Genomic DNA, 21,959 nt, shown 5'->3' with positions numbered 1-21,959 from the left:
ACAAGAGCTCCGGGGTACTGGTTAGTTCATAATGTTGTTCCACCTATAGGGTTGCAGGTCCCATTAGCTCCTTGGGTAATTTCTCTAGCTCCTCCATTGGGGGCTGTGTGACCCATCCAATAGCTGACTGTGATCATCCACTTCTGTGTTTGCTAGGCCCCGGAGTTTTGGTTTTTTTTTCAAGATAGTATCTCTCTATGTAGACCTGGCTATCCTGAAACTCACTCTGTAGACTAGGCTGCCCCAGAGATCTGTCTGCCTCTGTCTCCCAAGTGCTGGGATTAAATGCATGTGCAGCCTTGTCCAACTTGGATTTGCTTATTGTGTTTTGCCTGAAAGCCTGTCTGGGTGTGATTTGCATGCAGTGTCTACAGAGGTCAGAAGACACTGAACTTACAGATGGTTGTGACTTAAGGAGTTACCATGGAATTGTTTACACATCTTTAGCTCTAGAAGTTCATTATAAGTTTAAAGCAATATTTTTAAATTTTATTATTTGTATGTGAGTACAGTGTCACTCTCTTCAGACACACCAGAATGGGGGCATCAGACCCTATTACAGATGGTTGTGAGCCGCCATGTGGTTGCAGGGAATTGAACTCAGGACCTCTGGAAGAGCAGTCGGTGATTTTTTTTTTCTTTTTTGGTTTTTTCGAGACAGGGTTTCTCTGTATAGCCCTGGCTGTCCTGGAACTCACTTTGTAGACCAGGCTGGCCTTGAACTCAGAAATCCGCCTGCCTCTGCCTCCCAAGTGCTGGGATTAAAGGCGTGCGTCACTACGCCCAGCTCGCAGTTGGTGATCTTAACCACTGAGCTATCTCTCCAGCCCTAAAGTAATATATATATTTATTTATTTTATGGCACAAGTTAGCATGTTTTTATCAAGAGACAAATCATCTTCCTTGTGTATTATTAGTTTTGACATCTTGTATAGATAAGACCAGCCCATCATTTATTTTCTGTCCTTGCACCTATGATACATTGCCCGATCCCAGTTCATGTCCTTCAGTTACCAAATAGTGGCTTCCTTCCTGACTTAGAAGGAATGTTTTCCTTGATCGTAATCTGCTCCAAGCCTGCTTCGCTTTTCTAGTTCAGTTGGCCCTTGACACGTGCAGGTTTACAAATCTCTATCTGCAGCTTTTATTCTATAGAGGGCTTGAGGTTATTTGTATCAGTTTAGGAGTTTTATAAAATTATCATGAGTGTACACGTTCACTGACCAGTAGGGTGGGCGGATGCCCAGGAAGCATTAGGCTGGGTAACAGTGTCAGGAATGGCCTACCAGCAGTGAGAAGCGATTCTGGGATGGAGTCTATGAGAATCCTACACCTCTCCTAGTGCAGCCATGCAAAATGGTGGGGCCATCTCCAGACACCTCGCTCACTTGCCATAGCTTTTCCCAGATGGCTTCTGACAGAATCCTTTAACTTAGTTATGATAGCTGCTTTAAAAGTCTTGAATGTTGCCAGGGGTGGTGGTGCACACCTTTAATCCCAACACTCTGGAGGCAGAGGTATGTGGATCTTTGTGAGTTTGAGGCCAGCCAGGGCTACAAAGTGATACCATGTGTAAGAAAGAAAAGCCTTGAATGATTCTACCTTATGAGGGCCTCTGTATGCTGTCCTAGCTACTCTGGGGTTGGAGACAGGAGGATCAGTTATGTCCAGAAGGGCAGCCTGGGCAACGGATAGATATGTTTCAGAAACAGCACCCACTTCTGAGCTTCATGTACAGTGGTGTACATGCACAGACACATGCATATGTACACATAAGTAATTAAAAATGACAATCTTCTAGGAGCCTCCATGGTTCTAATCCCTTCACTTTGTACAGACTGTACTTGAAAACTGATCTCAGGCTCTGATCCTAACACATTGCAGAAATTTTGCCAAGGATTCTTGTTTAAATGTGGGCACTTAGGCCTGGGCGGTGGCTCAGAGCGTAAAAACACTGCTAACTCAAGTTCAATTCCTGCATCCCACAGGACAGCCAGATATGGCCACATGCACCTTTTCTTACCCCAGCTCACGGAGCCAGAGCTCCTGAAGCTCATGGGCCAGGTAGGCTAACACACAGAAGCCAGAGACCATGCCTCAGCAAGGGGTGGATAGGAACAAACTCGAGAAGGTTATCCCCTGAACTGGAGAGATGGCTTAGTGGTTAAGAGCACGGACTGCTCTTCCAGAGGACTCGAGTTCAATTCCCAGCAACCACATGGTGGCTCACAACCATCTGTAACAGGATCTGATGCCCTCTTCTGGTGTGTCAGAAGACAGCTATAGTGTACTCACATACATGAAATAAATCTTAAAAAAAAAGTTATCCCCTGATCTCCATGTGTGCTCTGAGATGCACGCGCGCGCACACACACACTAACATTTAACTTGGTTTGACTTAAAATTAATCCTCCCTCTCTTCCGGTCTCTTTGGCCTCGCCGGTAGAAGCAAGATGACGAAGGGAACGTCATCCTTTGGTAAGCGTCGCAACAAGACGCACACGCTGTGCCGCCGCTGTGGCTCCAAGGCCTACCACCTTCAGAAGTCGACTTGTGGCAAGTGTGGCTACCCTGCCAAGCGCAAGAGGAAGTATAACTGGAGTGCCAAGGCTAAGAGACGAAACACTACCGGGACTGGTCGGATGAGGCACCTAAAGATTGTCTACCGCAGATTCAGACATGGATTCCGTGAGGGAACAACACCGAAACCCAAGAGGGCAGCTGTCGCAGCATCCAGTTCTTCTTAAGGATTTCAATCAGTCATAAAATAAATGTTCTGCTTTCAAAAAAAAAAAAAATTAATCCTCTGTGATGGCCAGCAGTTAACATTCAACAGTTTCTCTCTAGGCTCTTGATTCTCTGACTATTGTAGGGATTCGATCAGCACTCGCATACCAGAAGTGTGAGATGGTCCGTCCTTTTTCAAGACAAGATTTCTCTGTGTAGCCCTGGCTGTCCTGGAACCCACTCTGTAGACCAGGCTGGCCTTGAATTTACAGAGATCCCCTTGCCTCCGCTTGCTGAGTGCTAGGATTAAAGGCATGCGCACTATGGTTGGTCTTCTCTTCCTTTCTAAGATATTTTCCCCCTTTTAAGTTTAGGTTCCAAAGTCATTGTGAACTCGTTACGTTTACTTTCTCCGATTACCTTATGTGTGTGTGTTCCGGGGTCTGTGGAAACAGAGTAGTGGAGCCACTGGACCTGGAGATAGCAGGCATTTGTGAGCAGTCATGTGGGAACTTGGTCCTCTGTAAGAGCAGCAAGTATTCTTTTTTTTTTTTTAATGTATGTAAGTACACTGTAGCTGTCTTCAGACACTCCAGAAGAGGGCATCAGATCTCATTACAGATGGTTGTGAGCCACCATGTGGTTCCTGGGATTTGGACTTGGGACCTTCAGAAGATCAGTCAGTGCTCTTAACCACTGAGCCATCTCTCCAGCCCACAGCAAGTATTCTTAACCACTGGGCAGTCTCTCCCTGCCTCCCTTGGTTATTGAAGCCAGAAACAAGATGTTTTAACTATGTATCACAGTGGGTCTTTCCAGAGACAAATGGCAGGTCTCTCCAACCCCACCGGTCAATCTGGGGTGGCTTTTATTTGGTTGGGACTTTACAGGGGTGTTGTAAGGATGGGCTCCCCCTGCCTATGTCAAGACTTGGGACATCCTCACGTTTTGTGTCCAAGATTCTCACCCAGGTCTGCTAGGAGCCTGGCTGGCTGGGGGCATGCTGCCTTGGTCCTTGGACTCCTGGTTTATGTAAGGCTGCAATCTCATGATTGGGAAACCACTATGTGTTTATCCATATAGCAGTTTTAGAGATTTAAAAAAATGTATTTATGTATTTTTGAAACACAGGAGTGCACTGTCTGTATGTACACTTGAATGTTAGAGGGCATCTGATCTCTTTATAGAAGGTCGTGAGCAACCAGGTGGGTGCTAGGAATTGAACTCAGGAAGAACAGTCAGTGTTCTTAACTGCTGAGCCATCCCACCAGAACTAGAGATTAAGCTTTGTGGTGTGTGTACGTGTGTGCACGCAGGTGCAAGGCCAGAGGCGTGGCATCCCCTGGAGCTGGAGTTGTGATGACCGAGGTGGGAATGTTTAAAGACTTCTCCATAGCTTGGTGGGTAGAGGGCTTTATAATGTGGTGATGGGCAGGCTGTATGAAGGCGGAGGACACAGGCCCTGACTCAGTTATTCATCCAGTCACCAGTTGTGACCCTGGTGGTATGGCTGGTGCTCTGTGTACAACAACTACAAAGGACTCTGGGAGTTGTCCAGCTTGATCATAACCTCCTCCCTCCCACCCTTTGTCCTGAGGGTCTCAGGGCAGACCTAGCTCCAGGCCCACTCTCTAGCCGTGTGGTCCTGAGCCACCCTTAGTTTTCCACATGGGCAGAGGGACTGGCACCCACAGCTTGGTCTGCTGGCGGGCAACCATCCTGCTCTGCCCTGTGGACACCCACTTCCTTCATTTCTTACGGGCGCAGAGCCCCTGTGCACTGGTTGGCACTGTCCACCAGCCTCCTCCTGTCTTCTCTTGGTCTCCATGAGGGACTCAGGAAAGCTGAGGCTCATGGACTGGAATGCACAACGCCTCTGCTGCTGTGACCAGGACTGGGCTTCACAGGGTCTACTGAAAAGGGAAGTGGCCGATTGGGCAGGACCAGACCAGACCTTACTGTTTTTGTTTTGAGACAGTCTCAGTCTGCAGCTCAGGCTGGCCTAAAATGATCTTTTTGTCTAAAGTGCACCAACCTTCTCACACTTCCTTCCAAACTGTTTCCTACATGCACTGTGTACACACACTCACAGTCACTCACTTTTAGGACAGGGTCTAATTATGTTGCCTTTGCTGGCATGAAGCTTTTCATGGAGACCAGGCTGGCCTTGTAGATCTGCTTCGGCTTAAAGGCCACCGTGTTTGTTCCAAGCTTCAACGCTATAGTTTTTTCTATTTTTTTTTTTCTTCAGAGACAGGGTTTCTCTGTATAGCTCTGGCTGTCCTGGAACTCACTCTGTAGACCAGGCTAGCCTCAACCTCAGAAATCCGCCTGCCTCTGCCTCCGCCTCCCAAGCGCTGAGATTAAAGGCACTTCTTTACGTAGGCTCCACAGCTATGATTCAAATACCTAAAGCAGTAATAGCACAAGGTGCAACCAGCTCGAAGTGCCACACACGCTCAGGACTGTCACAACCTCTTGGCAGGGGAATGACCCTAAGACTTCTGAGCCCTGCTGTGGTTAAAGGTCGAGGTGTCACAAGCTGCAGCAGTGTCGTTTTCTTTGTGGCCATTTATATGTTACACCTGTTCTTTGGCCCTTACAGTGAGACAGAGGAACAGGTGTGAGCCAGGGGTCCTCCTCTATTGCACTGTGTGACCTGTGTATAGTGTTGGCTGCCATATCCAGTGTTCAGGGTAACTTCCGACTGGACTACAAGAGTTCAACTTGAGTTTGCACAAACAGCCAGGGCCTGTCAACCTAAGTACCACAGCACTAAACGTTCTGCTAGGGCAGAAAGGATCTTGGATTCTCAGAGGCTGGGGTGGGGAATGAGAGGGGGAAGGAAATGGGAGTCTGAACACAAACCCAGGCAGTTCCTGTGTTCCCACTCTCCTGTGGCAGCTAGCTTGTGTAGCTGTTGTCTGTCGATGACAGCTGACTGCTTTACTCTCCTGCTCTGAGGCTGAGGCTTCCAGGGGTACCACCAGTGTGCCAGACACAGTCATGGTGAGGTGCTGAGCCTCGAGCCTGCCAGGGGAAAGGGGGAGGTGCACGCTGCTGGCTCCCATGGGAAGCGGGGCCAAAGGCCGTTTGTTCATATTTCATGAACACTCAAAACTCCTTCAAGAGGCTGGCGAGGGCTCACTGGTTGAGAGCAGTTGTTCTTGCGTAGGATCCGGGTTTGAATTTTAGCACCTACATGACAACTAGAAAGCACCCCTAGTTCCAGTTCCAGGGGAACCGGATGACCTCCATGGACACTAGGCACACAGATTTATTGTGAATATATACATGGAGGGAAAAAAAAAACTTTTTTTTTTTAAAGGGGCACTTCCAGGGGACCCAGACTTGGTTCCTGGCACCTACATGATAGTTCACAATCATCTCTGACTCCAGTTCCAGAGGATTTGACATGCACGTGGTACCCTTAAGACACACAAACACCCCCGCACACAGAGAAGAATGGAAACTCCCTATTAACTCCCAGATCGATCTGACAAACAGCAGTGCTGCCACACGTTGCCACACTGGGCCTGGTGAGCTTATAAGCAGAGCACTCCACAGACTCACAAGGCTCTATTCTGAACACATATACTGGCCACATTCCCTTCCCCACCACCATTTTTTGTGGGTTCAGTAACTCACCTGGGTAGTGGATGCCTGTGCTGGCCTGCTGTAGAGGAACTTCAGCTAGCAGCCCGCTGTCCCACACAGGGTGATACGTGGCCATTTTGTTCAGAGGATGCCCCCCATCATGGCAGTCTGAATGGAACACAGCACACTTGGGGCTGAAATGGTCATTATCAGCTCAGCCATGAACAGGTGAGATACCAGCACACGGTTTGTTTGAAGACTGCCCTAATGGACTTGTGAGAAAACAGCAAAACCTTCCACTGAGTGACCAGAAGGTGCCTCTGATGGCCTCCAGAACTTGAGCACATTCTGGCCCGAGCTGAGGCTGCTGGGGGTGCTTCAAGGGCTCTGAGGACGGGCAGTGGCCTGAGCTCGAGTCCAAGTGCTGTGCAGGATTTCTCTCCCACAAACTCAGACTAACTTTGCTCAGAACTGAAATGACAACTTCCAAGCACACCTAGCCCTTGGAGTCACCCCCGCCTCCCCAGCATCCCTGAGGCTGAGCGCTGCTCTCCCCTCCCCACCTCCCCTCTCAGCATCCCTGCAGCTCTGTGGACCTGTTCCTGGACACAGCATCCCTGGGGCTGAGGAAGAGGCTCCCCTCAGCACTGATCGAGGAGCTAGCTCATTTCCAGTCTCTGCCAGTGCCGCATGCAGCTAGAGCTCTGCAGGAGCCTCTACACCATGAGTCCAAGACACGACAGAGCCAGAGCTGCAAGTGACAGCTCTGGGGACAGAGTAGCCCAACAGTGGCTGGCAGGGAGAGGCTAACGGGAGCTCAGCTCTGCACCAACCACCAGAAGTGAAGTCAGGACCAAAGCTAGAAAAAGGAGTCATTTATTAGAGACAAAACCAACCCTTCAAACCCCTCAACAGAGTCTGAAGACGACAGAGGAACCAACAACTTGGTGGCACGCTGCTCCATGGACACGATGGGCTGTGCACTCTGCACAATGTCTGCAGGAATAGGGACAGGCAGGCCACGATGCCAGCGGCCCCGGGAAGGAACAGACTCTAGGGCCTGCCGCCTCGCACCCAGGCAGCAGCTAACCAAGTGTGAGGTGATGGTGATGCCAGGCTCTGTGCAGCCCACGGACAGCAACAGCGCGGGGCCAGGTTTTGAAGTCACAGCAGCAGCCTGCTCTGTCTCCAGCTCCTGGACTTCAGCTCCATTTGCAGAGGCAACTGACATTTGTCCCCACAGCCTGCTGTCACCACAGGTAAACTGAGGCTGTGATCATCACAGCAAGGACAGAGTTGCGTTGCTTTTTTCTGTTTTGTCTTTTCTAAGGGACTGAGGGCATGGAAAATACAGCGCACCAATGAAACGAAATGTCAAAAAAAATACAAAAAAATATAAAATAGAAAAATGTATTTACAGGTAGTACATAACTATGATCAGAAAGCACAAAGACACCGGCTGCTATAATACATGCACTGGTTCAAGAGGCGGTTACTAAAAACTGCGAGGGAAAAGCCTGTAAAAAGAAAAGGGTCAAAAAGTTCAAACTTTTCATCCCTAATTTGCTACACTGATCAAAAGGAGGAGTCCCCACAGCCCACAAGTCTATCAGTTCAGCGCATCCACAGCTTACAACCGCACGCGACTCTCAAGGGAGACAGCAGCGTGTGCGAGGAAGCCAGGTAAACTGTTCTACATGCTCCCATGACAGCAAGCCCCCGGCAGCTGCATGGCGTGACCTTAGCAGGCTTAGTCGCTGTTTACTCACAGATATCTATGTGCACGTGTGTGTATATATATATATATATGTACGTATGTATAAACCAACCGCGTCCTGCTCACTGCCAACACGGCTGGACACAGTCATTACAACAAATTCTTATGTGTATGTTGTAAGAAGTCATTCAATGTCTGTGGATGTAATAAGTCACTTCACACCACAGAAAATATTTAATAAATCCAAAAGAAAAAAGAAAAAAAATAGGGCAGAAGTTCTGCCCTGGGTCTCTGTATGGAGCCCCCAGAGGAAACTGGTCCCAGAGTTTCGGAGGGTTCACTGAAGAGACTTCGGTCTGCTAATGGATTTTCTTCCATTTAGTGTTCAAAGTTCTAGAACAACAACTTGCTGTTTGTAGTTTTTAAATAAGTCAACTTCGCCATCTCCCCACAAGTTAACAGTCTGGTGCAGATCCATAAAAACACGAGGAAGGAGGAGCACCGGGCGAAGGGCCGGCCTGCCCCTTCTGGAAGGGTCCACTCTCCCAGAGCGGAGAAGAGAAGGGCTGTGCAGGGCTCCAGTGCCCTCTGCAAACGCTCCCCTCAGACACACACTCCAGTCACACTGCAGTTCCGTGAGCAGGCATGCCTGAGTCAGGCCAGCTTGTAGAGGGAACAAAACCGCGCGGTGAGAGAGGAAGGTGAGGACAGCGCTCTGGTCACCTCTCCCGCGTCATCATACTTCCAGGAACCGGGAGCTGCTGGACTTGGAGTGGAAGGGCTCAGACCACATCCTCCGTAAGTCACCCTGGGACAGGAGGGACACAGTAGAGGTCCAGGGTCAAACAAGAGGCAGTAGTCTTTCCGTCCTCCTTTCCTTCCTTCCTATCAGGATGCCAGCGCATCAGCCTTGCTCACTGCAGATGCCCTGGCCTGTCTGTGGGGCCCCTCTACACCTGCCCTGAGGCCTGAGGGAAGTTCTTTCTGGCCTGCTCTGTTTGTAAAAAACCTGGCACGGGGCAGTGGTGGCACACGCCTGTAATCCCAGCACTGGGGAGGCAGAGGCAAGGGGATTTCTGAGTTCAGGCCAGCCTGGTCTACAGAGTGAGTTCCAGGACAGCCAGGGTTACACAGAGAAACCCTGTCTGAGGAAAAAAAACCAAAAAACCCTGGCAAACAAGAAGTCCCTCTGTGGGCTGACACAGGTACACACAAACTTCAAGGATGTGTACAGTGGACACACACTGGGGAGGCAGAGGCAGTGGGTGTCCCTGAGAGCACCAATCTGGTCCATAGAGCTGCTTCCAGCTAACCAGGGCTACATTAATCACACTGTGAAACCGTGTTTCAAAAAGAACAAAAATCAATAAGAAAAATAATGAGTTGTGGGACAGCAGTCATATACTGCCTTAATAGTATATATTTAGATTTCAATGTATGAGTATTTTGCCTGCCTACAAGCACGTATGTATACCATGCATGTGCTCGGTGCCCATGGAAGTCTAAAGGCAGTGCTGGGTCCCCAGGAACTGGAGTTAATACCACACGGGTACTGTGAACCAACAATAGCAAGGGCTTGAACCACTGGGCTGTATTTGCAGCCCCGATATTAAGCACTTCTTAGTTCATTCCAAACAAATGGTATTAAAGAGCCATCAGGCAGCACCAGGGCCTGTCTTTTGTCTGGCATCTGGGAGGTGGAGACTGAACCCAGGGCCTCACAAGCTTCAGCGCCAGTTCTTTAGGTTTCTGCTTCTACACAGGAGCTTCCTAAGTTGCCCACACTGGCCCTGAACTCAAAATTCTCCTGCCCCAGCCCTGAGTGGGCTTGGCCCTAGGGCACTGCTGTGATCCAAGCACAGCACACACCCCCCTTGGCTTCTCCTAATCCCTCAGTGGTCTGAGGACGACCACAACAGTGTAACTAGGAGCCCTTCCCGTCACAAGTCAGTGCTTCCCCTCGCAGCCGAGCTCTCACCTTTAGGTAGGCCATGGTGAGGAGTGGCAATAGGGTAAATGGCACCAAGTAGAGGAGAGCTGGCTGGGCAGCTCGGTGGATGCGAGACGCCACAGTCGCAGTGAGCAGACCTAGGAGAGAGGAATCCATGAGTGGCTCTGACACAGATAAACTATCAAGGAATCAAGAGACCAGTGAGGGGGCTCTGAAAGCCCGCATCCTGCCTCTTAGCCTCCCTCCTTTCCTGCATGTTGGGGTGACAGCACTTGCTGACCCTCACTGGGTGGCAGACTGGCAGGAACTCGCGTGTCGTGTATGTAGGTTAGTTAGTGAAGGCAAGCTGCTATCTCATACTTCCTGTGTGTGTGGTGTGTGCGTGCACTGTATGTCTGTGTCTGCCCTAGTCCAACTGTGACTTCCTGTTTGTGGATTGGCTGGAGAATCATTAGTATGGAAAAGTCTGAGGACACAGGTGATGTATGCATTGGAGCCATGGAGGCAGCAAACAAAGGATAGCTTATCCAGTGGCTAGACCCTCAGCCTCCCACGTGTGCTGGCCATGCTCTGCACATTCCAGATATAGGCACTGAGCCCCTCAGGATTCCTTCTGGCTATCTAAACAGCAGGCAGTCACTGCTTTTCTGGTTGGCAGCTGGAAGACATGAACTGATGGTGAGTGCTGGAGGAAAGTGATGGCCCAGCTGCTTTCCTGCTGGCCTTTCTTACCTACAAAGTACCCGATGAGGGTGCAGTGGAAGTAGGAGACCTTCTGCATGCGCCCAGAGATATTGGCTGGGCCAGGGGCCCCACACGAGTCACCACTGGCTTGTTTCTTGTAGTTGTCATAGCGAAGAACAAAGCATAACAGGAGGCCGGGCATCACAATGTCCCCGATGCCCAGCATAGAGAAGTGACTGCCAGTGGAGCTGAAACACAAGGGCACACGTTAAGGGTACTTGCAGTATACCATCTCTGCCTTCTGTCTGAAGGTGTTTAAAGACATAAAATGCGGGGCTGGTGAGATGGCTCAGTGGTTAAGAGCACTGACTGCTCTTCCGAAGGTCCGGAGTTCGAATCCTAGCAACCACATGGTGGCTCACAACCATCCATAACGAAATCTGATGCACTCTTCTGGAGTATCTGAGGACAGCAACAGTGTACTTACATATAATAAATCTTTAAAAAAAAGACATAAAATACAGGCATAGTGTCTTTGTGCAAAGGTTATTTTTGTGTTTGTTAAATGCTGATTTCTCTGCTCTCGTATCTGGTTTCAATCTGGACACAGCATTGTAGTGCTTAGGGCAAGGATCTCCTGTCTCAACTTTGTGTAAACAATTCTTACCATTTATTCTCTGCCTTGTCAATAAATGCTGATAAACACATTATGGACTAGCAAAGGTAAAGAAATATAGCTGCTGTATTAATCCACTGATTCCCCTTACATAAAAATCATTTTACAATGAAAGGACTCCTTTGTTTCTTTTGGTTTAAGACAGGGTCTCACTGTAGCCCTGGCTGGCCTGAAACTAACTATACAGACCAGGCCACTTGAACCTATAAAAAGCTACTTGCTTCTGTCTCCCAAATCCCAGGAATAAAGGCGTGTGCCACCATGATACCACCCCCACCCTGCCCCCATTTGCTTTTTGTTTGTTGTTTTGAGATAGGATCTTGCTATGGGGCCAAGGATGGTCTCAAAGTTAAGACTCTTCCTTAGCCTCCTGAATCCTGGCATTATTGGCACGAGCCACTATGGTAGGCTCAACATGAGCTTTTCAATGTGAAAAGATCCCAGAATCTCCAAGGTGGGAGCACTCAGTGTTTGCCAAGCAATCCACACATTGTCACCTCTGTGACACATATCACCATGTTGAAGAAATCTACTTCCCCAGTGCAAACTCACTCCCCACACTTGGGGAAAACAAGAAGAAAGCTCTTTACTGAAATACTAAAATAGCCCGAGGCAGACTGTGGCGGATGTCACTAAATACACAAAGGGAAGACTTGTTCAGTCCACGCACGCTCTCACTCTTCAGTCTCTCTTGTGCCTGGGCCTAAGGTAAGGTACACTCTGAACAAATTATACAGACAGGAGACAGCCAGTCTGGCCACTTAGGCAAATGGGGGGGGGGGGTTCCACACAGAAGAGATATCACATACTTTAAGCACACAGGTATTTTCTCAACAGTTGTCACCCAGAGAGAGTCACCCTGCTCACGGGGACTAGACGGATGTTGCTCCTTGAAGGTATATCTTGTGTTCTAGGACTGGCCCTAGCTGCTGGTTCTAAGTCAGGATGTCTCCTTGGTTATGGGAGTGGAGTCTAATAGGATGAATCCTGAACAGACATTTACATCCCAGCATCCTAAATTCTCTCTAGCAGGCCTCGTTCACACTACTTACCTTCTAGTATTTGGGAGGTAACATTGCTTTGGCTAAACCCCACTTGTGACCTAATGTCTCCTTAGCAACTCTTCTAGGAAATCCTTTACAGTGTCAACTCTGTCGCTCTGTGTTTCTTCTACATTAGACTGAAGAGCACACTGGCTTTGCTAAAATTACTTCACTGAGATTGTTACCATGAAAATATTTTTACAACTGTCTCAGAGGAAAAACAACCAAACCAGATTCTGTTCATTTCAGCCAAGTGTACAAATCAGAAGCTGCAGCCACACTGCGGTGGCTCGGCACACCTGTGGACGGTGAGCTAGCAGCTTACATAATGTCTCTCTGATGCTCACCAGGAAGAGTCAGAGCGATAAGGAGCAGCATCACAGCTCAGATCAGACCGATGCCAGCACAGCTGGAAGGCACAAGCAGTGACAGTGGGAACCTCGTTCCACCTCCCATGCAGCAAGTGGTCTGGTGAAAACAAGGCGCTCTCAAGCCTTAAGTGCTGGGCCTGGCATCCCAGTGCCTGCTTGAGTATGATAGGGCAGCAGCAGGAACAGACATCCCTGCCCCTCTTGTGTCTCCAAGGGCTCAGAACTAGAGGTGGTTCTAGGTGAGAAGTAGTTGCTCTGAAGGCTTGACTAGGAATGGCCACACCCCAGTCTGGGGACTGCTGTATGAGGTAGGTCTGGAGTCTGGTTAGACAGGCTGAGTTGAGGTAGGGACACAGTGGATGGCAGTCCTGCTGCTCTGGTGAGGATAACCCATATTCCAACAGAGCACTAGATTTCTGCAGCCCCACATCCCAGGGCGAGTGGGACATCAAAGTGTTGAGCTTGGTTCTCACCACCTAGCCCAGGACTCTGTTTCCTCATTTTCCAGCACACTAGAGACTTCTCTCTACTGGAACAAACTGGGAGACTCTAAAGCAGGTGTTCTCAACCTTCTTAATGCTGTGACACTTCAAAACAGTTCCTGTTTTGGTGACCCTCAACCAAAAAGATTATTTTTATTGCTACTTCATAACAGTAATTTTGCTACTGTTAAAAACCACAACATAATTGGTGTTTTCTGATGGTCTTATGACCCCTGTGAAAGTGTCATGCCCACAAGGGGCTGAGAACCACAGATCTAAGTAAACGTAGACGACATTTTTTGAGACAGGGTTTCTCTGTATAGCCCTGGCTATACTCAAGAAATCTGCCTGTCTCTGCCTCCCCAGTACTGGGATTAAAGATGTGCAAAACCCAGCTAAATTTAGGTGATGTAGACTAAAAAAGTACATGTGCACAGAATATCCCAACAGCTACAGAATACACATTCATCTCAGCAGTCTGTGAAGTTTTAAGAAAATTCAACCACATCACATTTCAGGTGATAAAGGAAGTCTTAAAGATCCCTGAGATAACGTCATGCACTTTATCAGGTTGTGGGAACAGAAGCAGAGATGAGAGAGTAAGAACTACAGAGCCTGTGTGTCTTGGTTTGAGTAAGAAATGCCCCATAGGCTTGTGTGTATAAATATTTGGCCCCCAGCTGGTGGCTCTGTTTTCCAAATTTTGAAGGCATTAGGAGGTGAGGCCTACAGGGAGGGAGGGGTCCCCCTGGGGCGATGGTGGCGGTGTACGGAAAGACCCTGTTTCCTGATGCTCAGAGCAAGCCGTGTCTCAAGTTTCCACCACTAGAGTCAAGGCCCAGTCATCACACATACCTCCCTTGCTGGGATGGACCGTATCCCCTTAAATCATGAACAGGATATAAGCCTCTTATAGGTGCTTCTGTGGGGATTTTTGTTACTTGGACAAGAAGGTAACACACTACACAAACACTGAACAATACAGTCTTGAGTAACAGTGGTCAATGAAGAAATAAAAACTACAACATTTCAGAGCTCTCTGGACACAACAGACACAGCTCTAATGTTACCTTTACAACTTTTACTATTTCCATTTAAAACATCACTAAACTTAAGCCATCAAAGCCTCTCAGCACAAGTAAAGGAAATCAGCGGGTGGGGTGGGGTGGGGTGGGGTGTGTGGGGGGGTGAGTCAGACTGAAGCAGCAGGGGTTTTACAATCAATGGATTCTTTGAAATTTTATGTTCCCCAAATTGGAAGATCAAGGTGAAATGGATAAATCCCTAGATATATACAATCAGCTGAAATGAAATCAAGGCTGTGATAACTCCAACAGATCTAGAGTGAGCAATGATGTCAGCACTAAGGGAAAACCCACGACTGTGCAGACACATTCCTGCAGACCTGAGACGATCTGCATGGTCAAACTACTCCACACAGACAGGAAAAGACACTAGCAAACTCACTACACTGAGCCAGGGTTAACTTTGCTACCAGGCAAAGTCCAGGTAAGGACTCCCATCTTCCCTGGTGCTGCAGGCAGAAGACTTGTCAATAAAAATTCTTGCAACTGAAGTCAACAGCACACTAAAGACCACGCCCACAGCCAGGCTCACTCACTCTGAGAAGGCTCAACTCAAGCTATGTGCTCCTTACTTTTTTTTTTTTTTGGATATGGTGTTTAAATTCTTAAAGCCATAAGGGAAGGGAAAAACCAAAACAAAAACCCCCATCTCACCATGTAGAGCAGGCTGGCCTGGCCAGTGATGGTTTTCTATAGACCAACAATGATTCCTCTGAGAAGAAAACCCTAGTCATGATGCTCTCCTCCCACTCCCAAAGTGCCAGGGGAGTGAAGCCCTGGGAACTCGAGCAGAGAGGTGAGGAGACATCTACTTGAAGTCACTACAAAATGCACAGACCTACTCATGAGTTAGCACTGTGGCTCGCAGATATAATGACCATCATCAGAATTCCAGTAACATTCTTTTTTTTTTTTTTTAAAGATTTATTTATTTATTGTAGCTGTCTTCAGACACTCCAGAAGAGGGCATCAGATCTCATTACAGATGGTTGTGAGCCACCATGTGGTTGCTGGGATTTGAACTCAGGACCTTCGGAAGAGCAGTCAGTGCTCTTAACCTCTGAGCCATCTGACCAGCCCCTCCAGTAACATTCTTAGCAGAAACAGAAAAGACAGTAATTACCAAAGGTCCTGCACAGCCAAAGCAGGTCTAAGCACCACCAGGAAGGACAGGCATTACCTCATTTCAAACTGTGTCAGAGTCTCAGCACACAGCCAATGGAACAGATAGACTGCAGAATGCACTCTCAGTCCTCTCTTCTTTTTATGGTGCTAGTGATGGAATCAGGCTATGAAAGCTCTGTTACGTTATATCCCCAACCGCCCCATATACAACACATGCACTGAAGACACTTTTTCTACACCATGTCTGGGAAAGCTGGATATTCCTGTAAATTACAATGAAAGTGGATGCCATGGGAGTGGGAATAGGCTCCCACAGACGCATGCATTTGAATGCTTGCTCATAGAGAATGACACTATTAGAAGGTGTGGCCTTGGTGAAGGAAGTTACCACTGGGGGCATCAAGTCTACCTACCTATGTGCCACCTGGCTTCCTGCCAAGGTGACAATGGACTGAACTGCTGAACTGAAAGCCAGCCCCAGTAAAATGCTTTCCCTTACGAGCTGCATGGTCACAGTGTCTCTTCACAGCAATAAAAACCTTACTAACAACTAAGACAATCTAATCTCTTATCTGTCATAAAACCAGCTCAAAATGAATTAAAGGGCCAGATCGCTGAGTGGTTACGAGCGCTGGCTGCTCTTGTAGAGGACCCAGGATTAGTTTATAGCACCCACAGGCCAGCTCACAATCATCTGTCCAGTTCCAGGGGATCTGCTGCCCTCTTCTGGTTCCAAGGGCACCAGGCAAACATGTGGTCCATGGAGATGCATGCAGAAAAGCACTCACACAAATTAAAATGTATTTTAAAAAATAAAAAACAAAACCCTGAGACCAGAAACTTTAAAACTGGTAAGGGTAGAAATGCATCTCTAGCCACAGACAGGCAAGATTTTTGGTAATGGCTTCAACAGCATAGGTAATACCGAGAACTGACACACAGGATTGCATTAGGGCTACAACCAAATGAAGCAAACAAAAGTGAAGAAAGACAGCTTGTATTTATGTTACCAGGGACTAATAACTACAATATTTAAAGAACTCAAAACTTGAAACAAAGTAACCAATAGGAACTAAATTGAACAGAGTCCTCAGAGGTATAAATGACTAATAAACACTTGAAGAAAGTCATCATCTTTAGGAAATATAATAATAAAAAAGCAGTGTGATTCTATGCCACCAGTCAGAGTAGTCCCTTTGGAGACAACAGAGGCACGGTGTGGTGGACCTCAGCTTAACCCTCAGCACTCAGCTGCCAGATCCCTGAGTTACTGGCTCACCAGAGTTAATACCTTGAGACCCTACGAAGGGAAAAAGTAAAAACAACAACAAAACTCAAAAAAACAGAAATGCCAGGGCAAGCGCACGTGACGAATTCACAACACTACATGCTAACGTTAAATTCTCCACCTACACAGGTATGCAGATGATGGCCCTTCCCAGTGTAGTGCAAGGAAGCTGGTGAAAGACGATCCACACAAGAAGGCAGTGTATTCCATGATGTAGAAAGGGGACCCCAGGCCAGTCCTACCTTGGGAAGACCAATTTTCCAGGCAAAGACAGGCGAGGAACATCACGCCCCACATTGGGTCCCAGGTGGAGCTTCCTGGACAGAACGTCGAGGGGATTGTCAGCTGGCTGTGTGGCCACTTTCACCATGACATTACTGTTGAAGATGTAGGCTGAGAAGAACACCTGCCGGGATAAAGAGATGCTGTACCAGGAGCTGCCAGCCACCCACAGTAGCCAGTAGACATCTCTGCCCTAACGGCTCAACCCTAAAGCATCAGACTCTGACTTCATGTTTTTGGAGCCTGCAGCCTGCAGTCTTTTTCCACAGTCACAGCCACTCCCTGACCAGTGGAATCCAGGAGAGCTCACTCCTATGCAAGAGCCCTCGCCAGCACGCTGCCTGTTCACCCGTCACGGACATTGCCTGCTGTATCAAGTGGCCACCAACAAACAGTGCCAGGATGCCCATACATGACTAAGACCTGCGCCCCACACCAGAGGGAATCAATCACCTCAGACTGTCGGCATGCCAGGCTTTGGGGACTCAGACAGCTTTGAGCAACATCCACTTCAACTAAATTCAGAAGAGAACAGGAAGTTCACACTCACCCAGAAGACATCGTAGATGAGAAGCCCTGAGAGAAGCAGGCAGGAAACCTTGAGGCTTGGCAGGCGGACGAAGGCGATCATGGCAACACAGAGACCCATGGCCAGAGCTAGAGTGTACAGGAAGAATGGGATCAGCGTGTGGATGGAGGTCTCTTTCCATAAGCTCTTGACTGGCCAGCCCAGATGCTCTGACAACTGTTTCTACTGGGCAGCCCATCCACCAGGACCTGCTAGGGTGTGAGGTAGGTCACAGCATTCTGCCATACAAGGCTGGACTGCCTGCAGGTCTGCACCCGGGGTCTGTCATCCTCTGCACTCCTGTCTTGACACTCTATTCCTCCGGTCAGAGGATATTACCCTATTAAAAAGCCAATTTAGCTGGCAAGAGTGGTGCACACATTAAGCCTAGCACTCAGGAGGGCAGAGGCAGGCAGATCTCTGAGTTCAAGGCCAGCATGGTCTATAGAGTGAGGCTTTGTCTTAAAAAAAGCTAACTTATTCCTGAGTCTTCTCCCTTCATTCAGACACCATTCCAACAATTCACTGTTTTCTCTATTATATTTTCCCTATCAGTCCATCAATGTAATATCTACAACATTTTAATCTTACGTATTTGCCAACAATCTTCCTTCGATCCGCCTCCCAGTTCTCTGACCTAATTTATACACATGTCCTCTAAGGCCAATTTCTTTCTTTCTTCCTTTCCTTTTCTTTCTTTCTTTTTTTTTTTTAAGATGTATTTATTTTATGTATATGAGTACACTGTTGCTGTCTTCAGACACACCAGAAGAGGGCATCGGATCCCATTACAGATGGTTGTGAGCCACCATGTGGTTGCTGGGAATTGAACTCAGGACCTTCAGAAGAGCAGTCAGTGCTCTTAACTGCTGAGCCATCTCTCCAGCCCTAGGATATACATTCTTTCATTTTAACTGTGCAGAGTTTTAAGTGTGTATGATGCTTCAGGGTTTTAAGCATGTATAGTGATTTTACAATTCTTTTATTACATTTATTTCTTAGGGCATATGTTTAGGTTAAAGGACAACTCGTGGGAGTCAGTTCTCTTTGGCTAATGTGGTCCCCAGGACTGAACTTGGGTTAATCTTCTTTACTCCTTGAGCCACATTACCACATTCAGTGAATCTTAGCTTGTGTCGGTACTCATTCTAAAAGGAGAGATAACTATAGATATAAAATATAATTAGCCAAGTGGTGAGGTGCACACCTTTAATCCCAGTGCTCAGAGGCAGAAGCAGGCGGATCTCTGAACTGAAGGCCAGCCTGGCCTACAGAGCAAGTTCCAGGACAGCCAGGGCTCTACACAGAGAAACCCTGTTTGGAACACACACAGTAAATATAGAAAACCTTTACTAGGGAGAGGCGTCATGCCTGGAAATTTATCTTTAGAAAATCATGTATGCCGTGACACAGCAAGTGCACTTGCCTAGGTGGATCAGAGTGATGCCACATCTATCCCAAGGAGTAGACCTAGCATGTTTATTTTAGGTGTTTAAAAAGACAATGTAAGGACCCAGAAACAGTTAAATGACACACGTACTTCAGAATGCTCTAGAGCTATTTCAGATGTTTCTTTCTACGATGATAGTGGCATATGCTATGACTATAAAGAAGAAGCACACCACAACGTATCATTCAATACATGGGTTCTGCTGGGCGTGGTGGCGCTCGCCTTTAATCCCAGCACTTGGGCGGCAGAGGCAGGCGGATTTCTGAGTTCGAGGCCAGCCTGGTCTACAAAGTGAGTTCCAGGACAGCCAGGGCTATACAGAGAAACCCTGTCTCAAAAAAAACAAAACAAAGCAAAGCAAAACAAAACCATGAGTTCTGCAGATGCCTGCAGAACCAGAAGGGGTGGGAACCTTCAGAGCTGCAGTTACAGGCCGTTGAGAGCTTCCTGACAGAAGTGCCGAGAACTGAACTCAGATCCTCTGCCAAGAGCAGGAAGTGTTCCTACCCACTGAGCCAATTCTACCCAAGTATCTGTTTTTAGCTATTATATTTGTAATATTTATTTCCACTTATATAAAGAAATAGCTACCTGAAAACTTGTCTTAAGCAAAAATGGGGGCAATAACTATGAATGAGTGATAAACTGGCTACAGAGCAGTCTTCTAAGGAAGAACTCGTGAGTAGTTATGGCTGCCTGCCTTAGGAAAGCTCACGGGCACATCCCAGGGCCACGGAGAAACTGCGCTGGTGTAGCATTGGGCACAGGGGCGGGAAGGCCTAGCTGAGTCTGTGAGAACTGTCCACAGCAGGCTTGCACCTCCTTTGCTGGCAGCTCAGCTTCCTTCTGCTCAATCATTATAGGCATATAGAATTGGTATGCGAAGCAAACATTCAGTGGTAATTATAAACTTAAAAGACATAATTTTACTACTGGAGACAAAAAAAAATCTGGATACTAATACTATGCTAGACATTTTTACATGAACTAGTCTTGGCTGAATGATGCTGTCTAGGAAAAACCTTCACTATTCCACAGAGATGATAGCTGTCACTGCCAAGAATGCGGCTTTCCATATGTATACAATACCAAATGTCAGAAGTATGCTTATGACTATTTTGGAAACTTAAGTATTCTATCCTAATTTGAAGCCAAAATTTATTCCATTGTTTTGTTGTATTTTTTTTTAAATTAAAAACTAGGCCAGCAACTCAAAACAGCAATTTTTTTTAATTATCTTTTTTTTTTCTTTGAGAGGGTTTCACTGTGTGGCCCTGGTGCCCTGGTGCCTGTAATTTGCTTCATAGATCAGGTTGACCTTGAACTCACAGAGGTCCTCCTGCTACTGCAATGCTGGACCTAAAAAGCTTGTGTCAGCATGGTCTACAGAATGGGTTCCAGGATAGCCAGCCTACATAGAGAAACTTTGTTTTGGAACAAACACACACATGTGTCACTATGTCTGCTTTAAATAGCAATTGTACCCTACCCCACCCCACCCCACCCCACCCCACCCCACCCAACCCAACCCAACCCAACCCAACCCAACCCAACCCAACCCAACCCGAGCTATGCTAATTCAATATTTGCATGCTGAAAAATGGCAGCAGAATATGAAGCGCCACCGAGTTCTATTACACCACTGTGTTTCTCTGAGAGAGAAGATGTGGAGTTGAAGTACAAACAGTGCAACTATAGCATACATATGCATCAGTATGAGCAGAGGTCTTTGAGTCAGGGCATGCTGTGTCTTCAGAACGAGGCTTTCAGTGAAGGCACATGGTGCTGCAGTACCCGTGCACCTCGCCAAAGCTGTGGTTTCACTGTGTGTTTGATTCTGAACTAACTTTTGCTGTTCACAACTGTTTTTGAAATTTACATATCTGCACTGGTCCCACAGTTGAGGCCGTGAGCTATAAAACCACACGAGGTTCAGCCACAGCCTATGTACGTCATCACTCACCATCCATGAGAAGCCAGTGGCCAGTGAGAACCCAGATGAGGACGAGCATGACAGACAGGGAGAACGACAGCAGCTCGGCAGCAGTGAAACGCCCACAGCAACCGAAGGAAATCCTGGAAAAGACATTGGCTGGACTGAGGGGCACTGAGCGGCACTCAGTGGCTGAGTGACCCCGTGATCAGTGTTCACACTGGCTGGGTCAGAGCAGGGCGATACCTAAGACCCAGGATCCTAGGAGACCCAAGCCTCGTTGGCGTCATCTATGAAATACTCAGGGATTATCCTTTAGCTCCCACATGGGAATGCAGTTCATCTTCTTAATTTACATTTTATCATTACTATCACTGTGTGTGTGTGTGGGGGGGGGGGGGGTATGAGTGGAGGTCAGGTGAGAGCATTGTAAAGTCAGTCTGTCCTTCTACTGGGTAGTCCAAGAATTGAGCTCAGGCAAAGAGGATTAAGTAGACAAGCACTTTTGCCCACTGAACCACTGCACTAAGACTATTATATTTTTAAAGATTTATTTATTATTATATCTAAGTACACTGTAGCTGTCTTCAAATGCACCAGAAGAGGGCATCAGATCTCATTAAGTATGGTTGTGAGGCACCATGTGGTTGCTGGGGTTTGAACTCAGGACCTTCGGAAGAGCAGTCGGTGTTCTTAACCACTGAGCCATCTCTCCTCCAGCCTGACTATTTTTTTTTTAATACTAAGTTATCAACATTGCTGTCTAAAAGTATAATGTAAAAGAATCAGTCTCTGGGAGTTAAATATAAGGCAAATCTTATTTTTTTTTTTTAAAGATTTATTTATTCATTATATGTAAGTACACTGTAGCTGTCTTCAGACACTCCAGAAGAGGGCATCAGATCTCGTTACGGATGGTTGTGAGCCACCATGTGGTTGCTGGGATTTGAACTCTGGAAGAGCAGTCGGGTGCTCTTACC

The 21,959-nt window shown here is 47.5% G+C and overlaps 2 protein-coding genes across 4 annotated transcripts in view; one reads left to right on the top strand and one right to left on the bottom strand.

The window, feature by feature from the left end:
• The window catches only part of Rpl37rt (ribosomal protein L37, retrotransposed), a 7,347-nt gene extending 4,294 nt beyond the window's left edge, over positions 1 to 3,053 (top strand). For both annotated transcript variants that reach the window (NM_001271590.1, NM_001271591.1), the window contains exon 2: positions 2,447 to 3,053. In NM_001271590.1, the coding sequence (NP_001258519.1) occupies positions 2,454 to 2,747 (294 nt within the window). In that variant the 5' untranslated portion in view covers positions 2,447 to 2,453 and the 3' untranslated portion in view covers positions 2,748 to 3,053. The remainder of the gene's footprint in view (positions 1 to 2,446) is intronic.
• A 4,131-nt stretch (positions 3,054 to 7,184) lies between these two features.
• The window catches only part of Sppl3 (signal peptide peptidase 3), an 87,267-nt gene continuing 72,492 nt past the window's right edge, over positions 7,185 to 21,959 (bottom strand). Inside the window, exons 6-11 of one of the 2 annotated variants that reach the window (NM_029012.2) lie at positions 21,010 to 21,122; positions 17,579 to 17,685; positions 16,989 to 17,152; positions 10,725 to 10,924; positions 10,020 to 10,129; positions 7,185 to 8,849 (exon numbers count right to left, since the gene is read on the bottom strand). In NM_029012.2, coding sequence (NP_083288.2) covers positions 8,778 to 8,849; positions 10,020 to 10,129; positions 10,725 to 10,924; positions 16,989 to 17,152; positions 17,579 to 17,685; positions 21,010 to 21,122 — 766 coding nt within the window. In that variant the 3' untranslated portion in view covers positions 7,185 to 8,777. The remainder of the gene's footprint in view (positions 8,850 to 10,019; positions 10,130 to 10,724; positions 10,925 to 16,988; positions 17,153 to 17,578; positions 17,686 to 21,009; positions 21,123 to 21,959) is intronic. The other variant, XM_017321123.2, reaches the window with a different exon arrangement.

The sequence above is a fragment of the Mus musculus genome, chromosome 5 (assembly GCF_000001635.26).
Source record: "Mus musculus strain C57BL/6J chromosome 5, GRCm38.p6 C57BL/6J".
Taxonomy (NCBI): Eukaryota; Metazoa; Chordata; class Mammalia; order Rodentia; family Muridae; genus Mus; species Mus musculus.
This window is presented reverse-complemented; position numbering and strand designations above follow the sequence as displayed.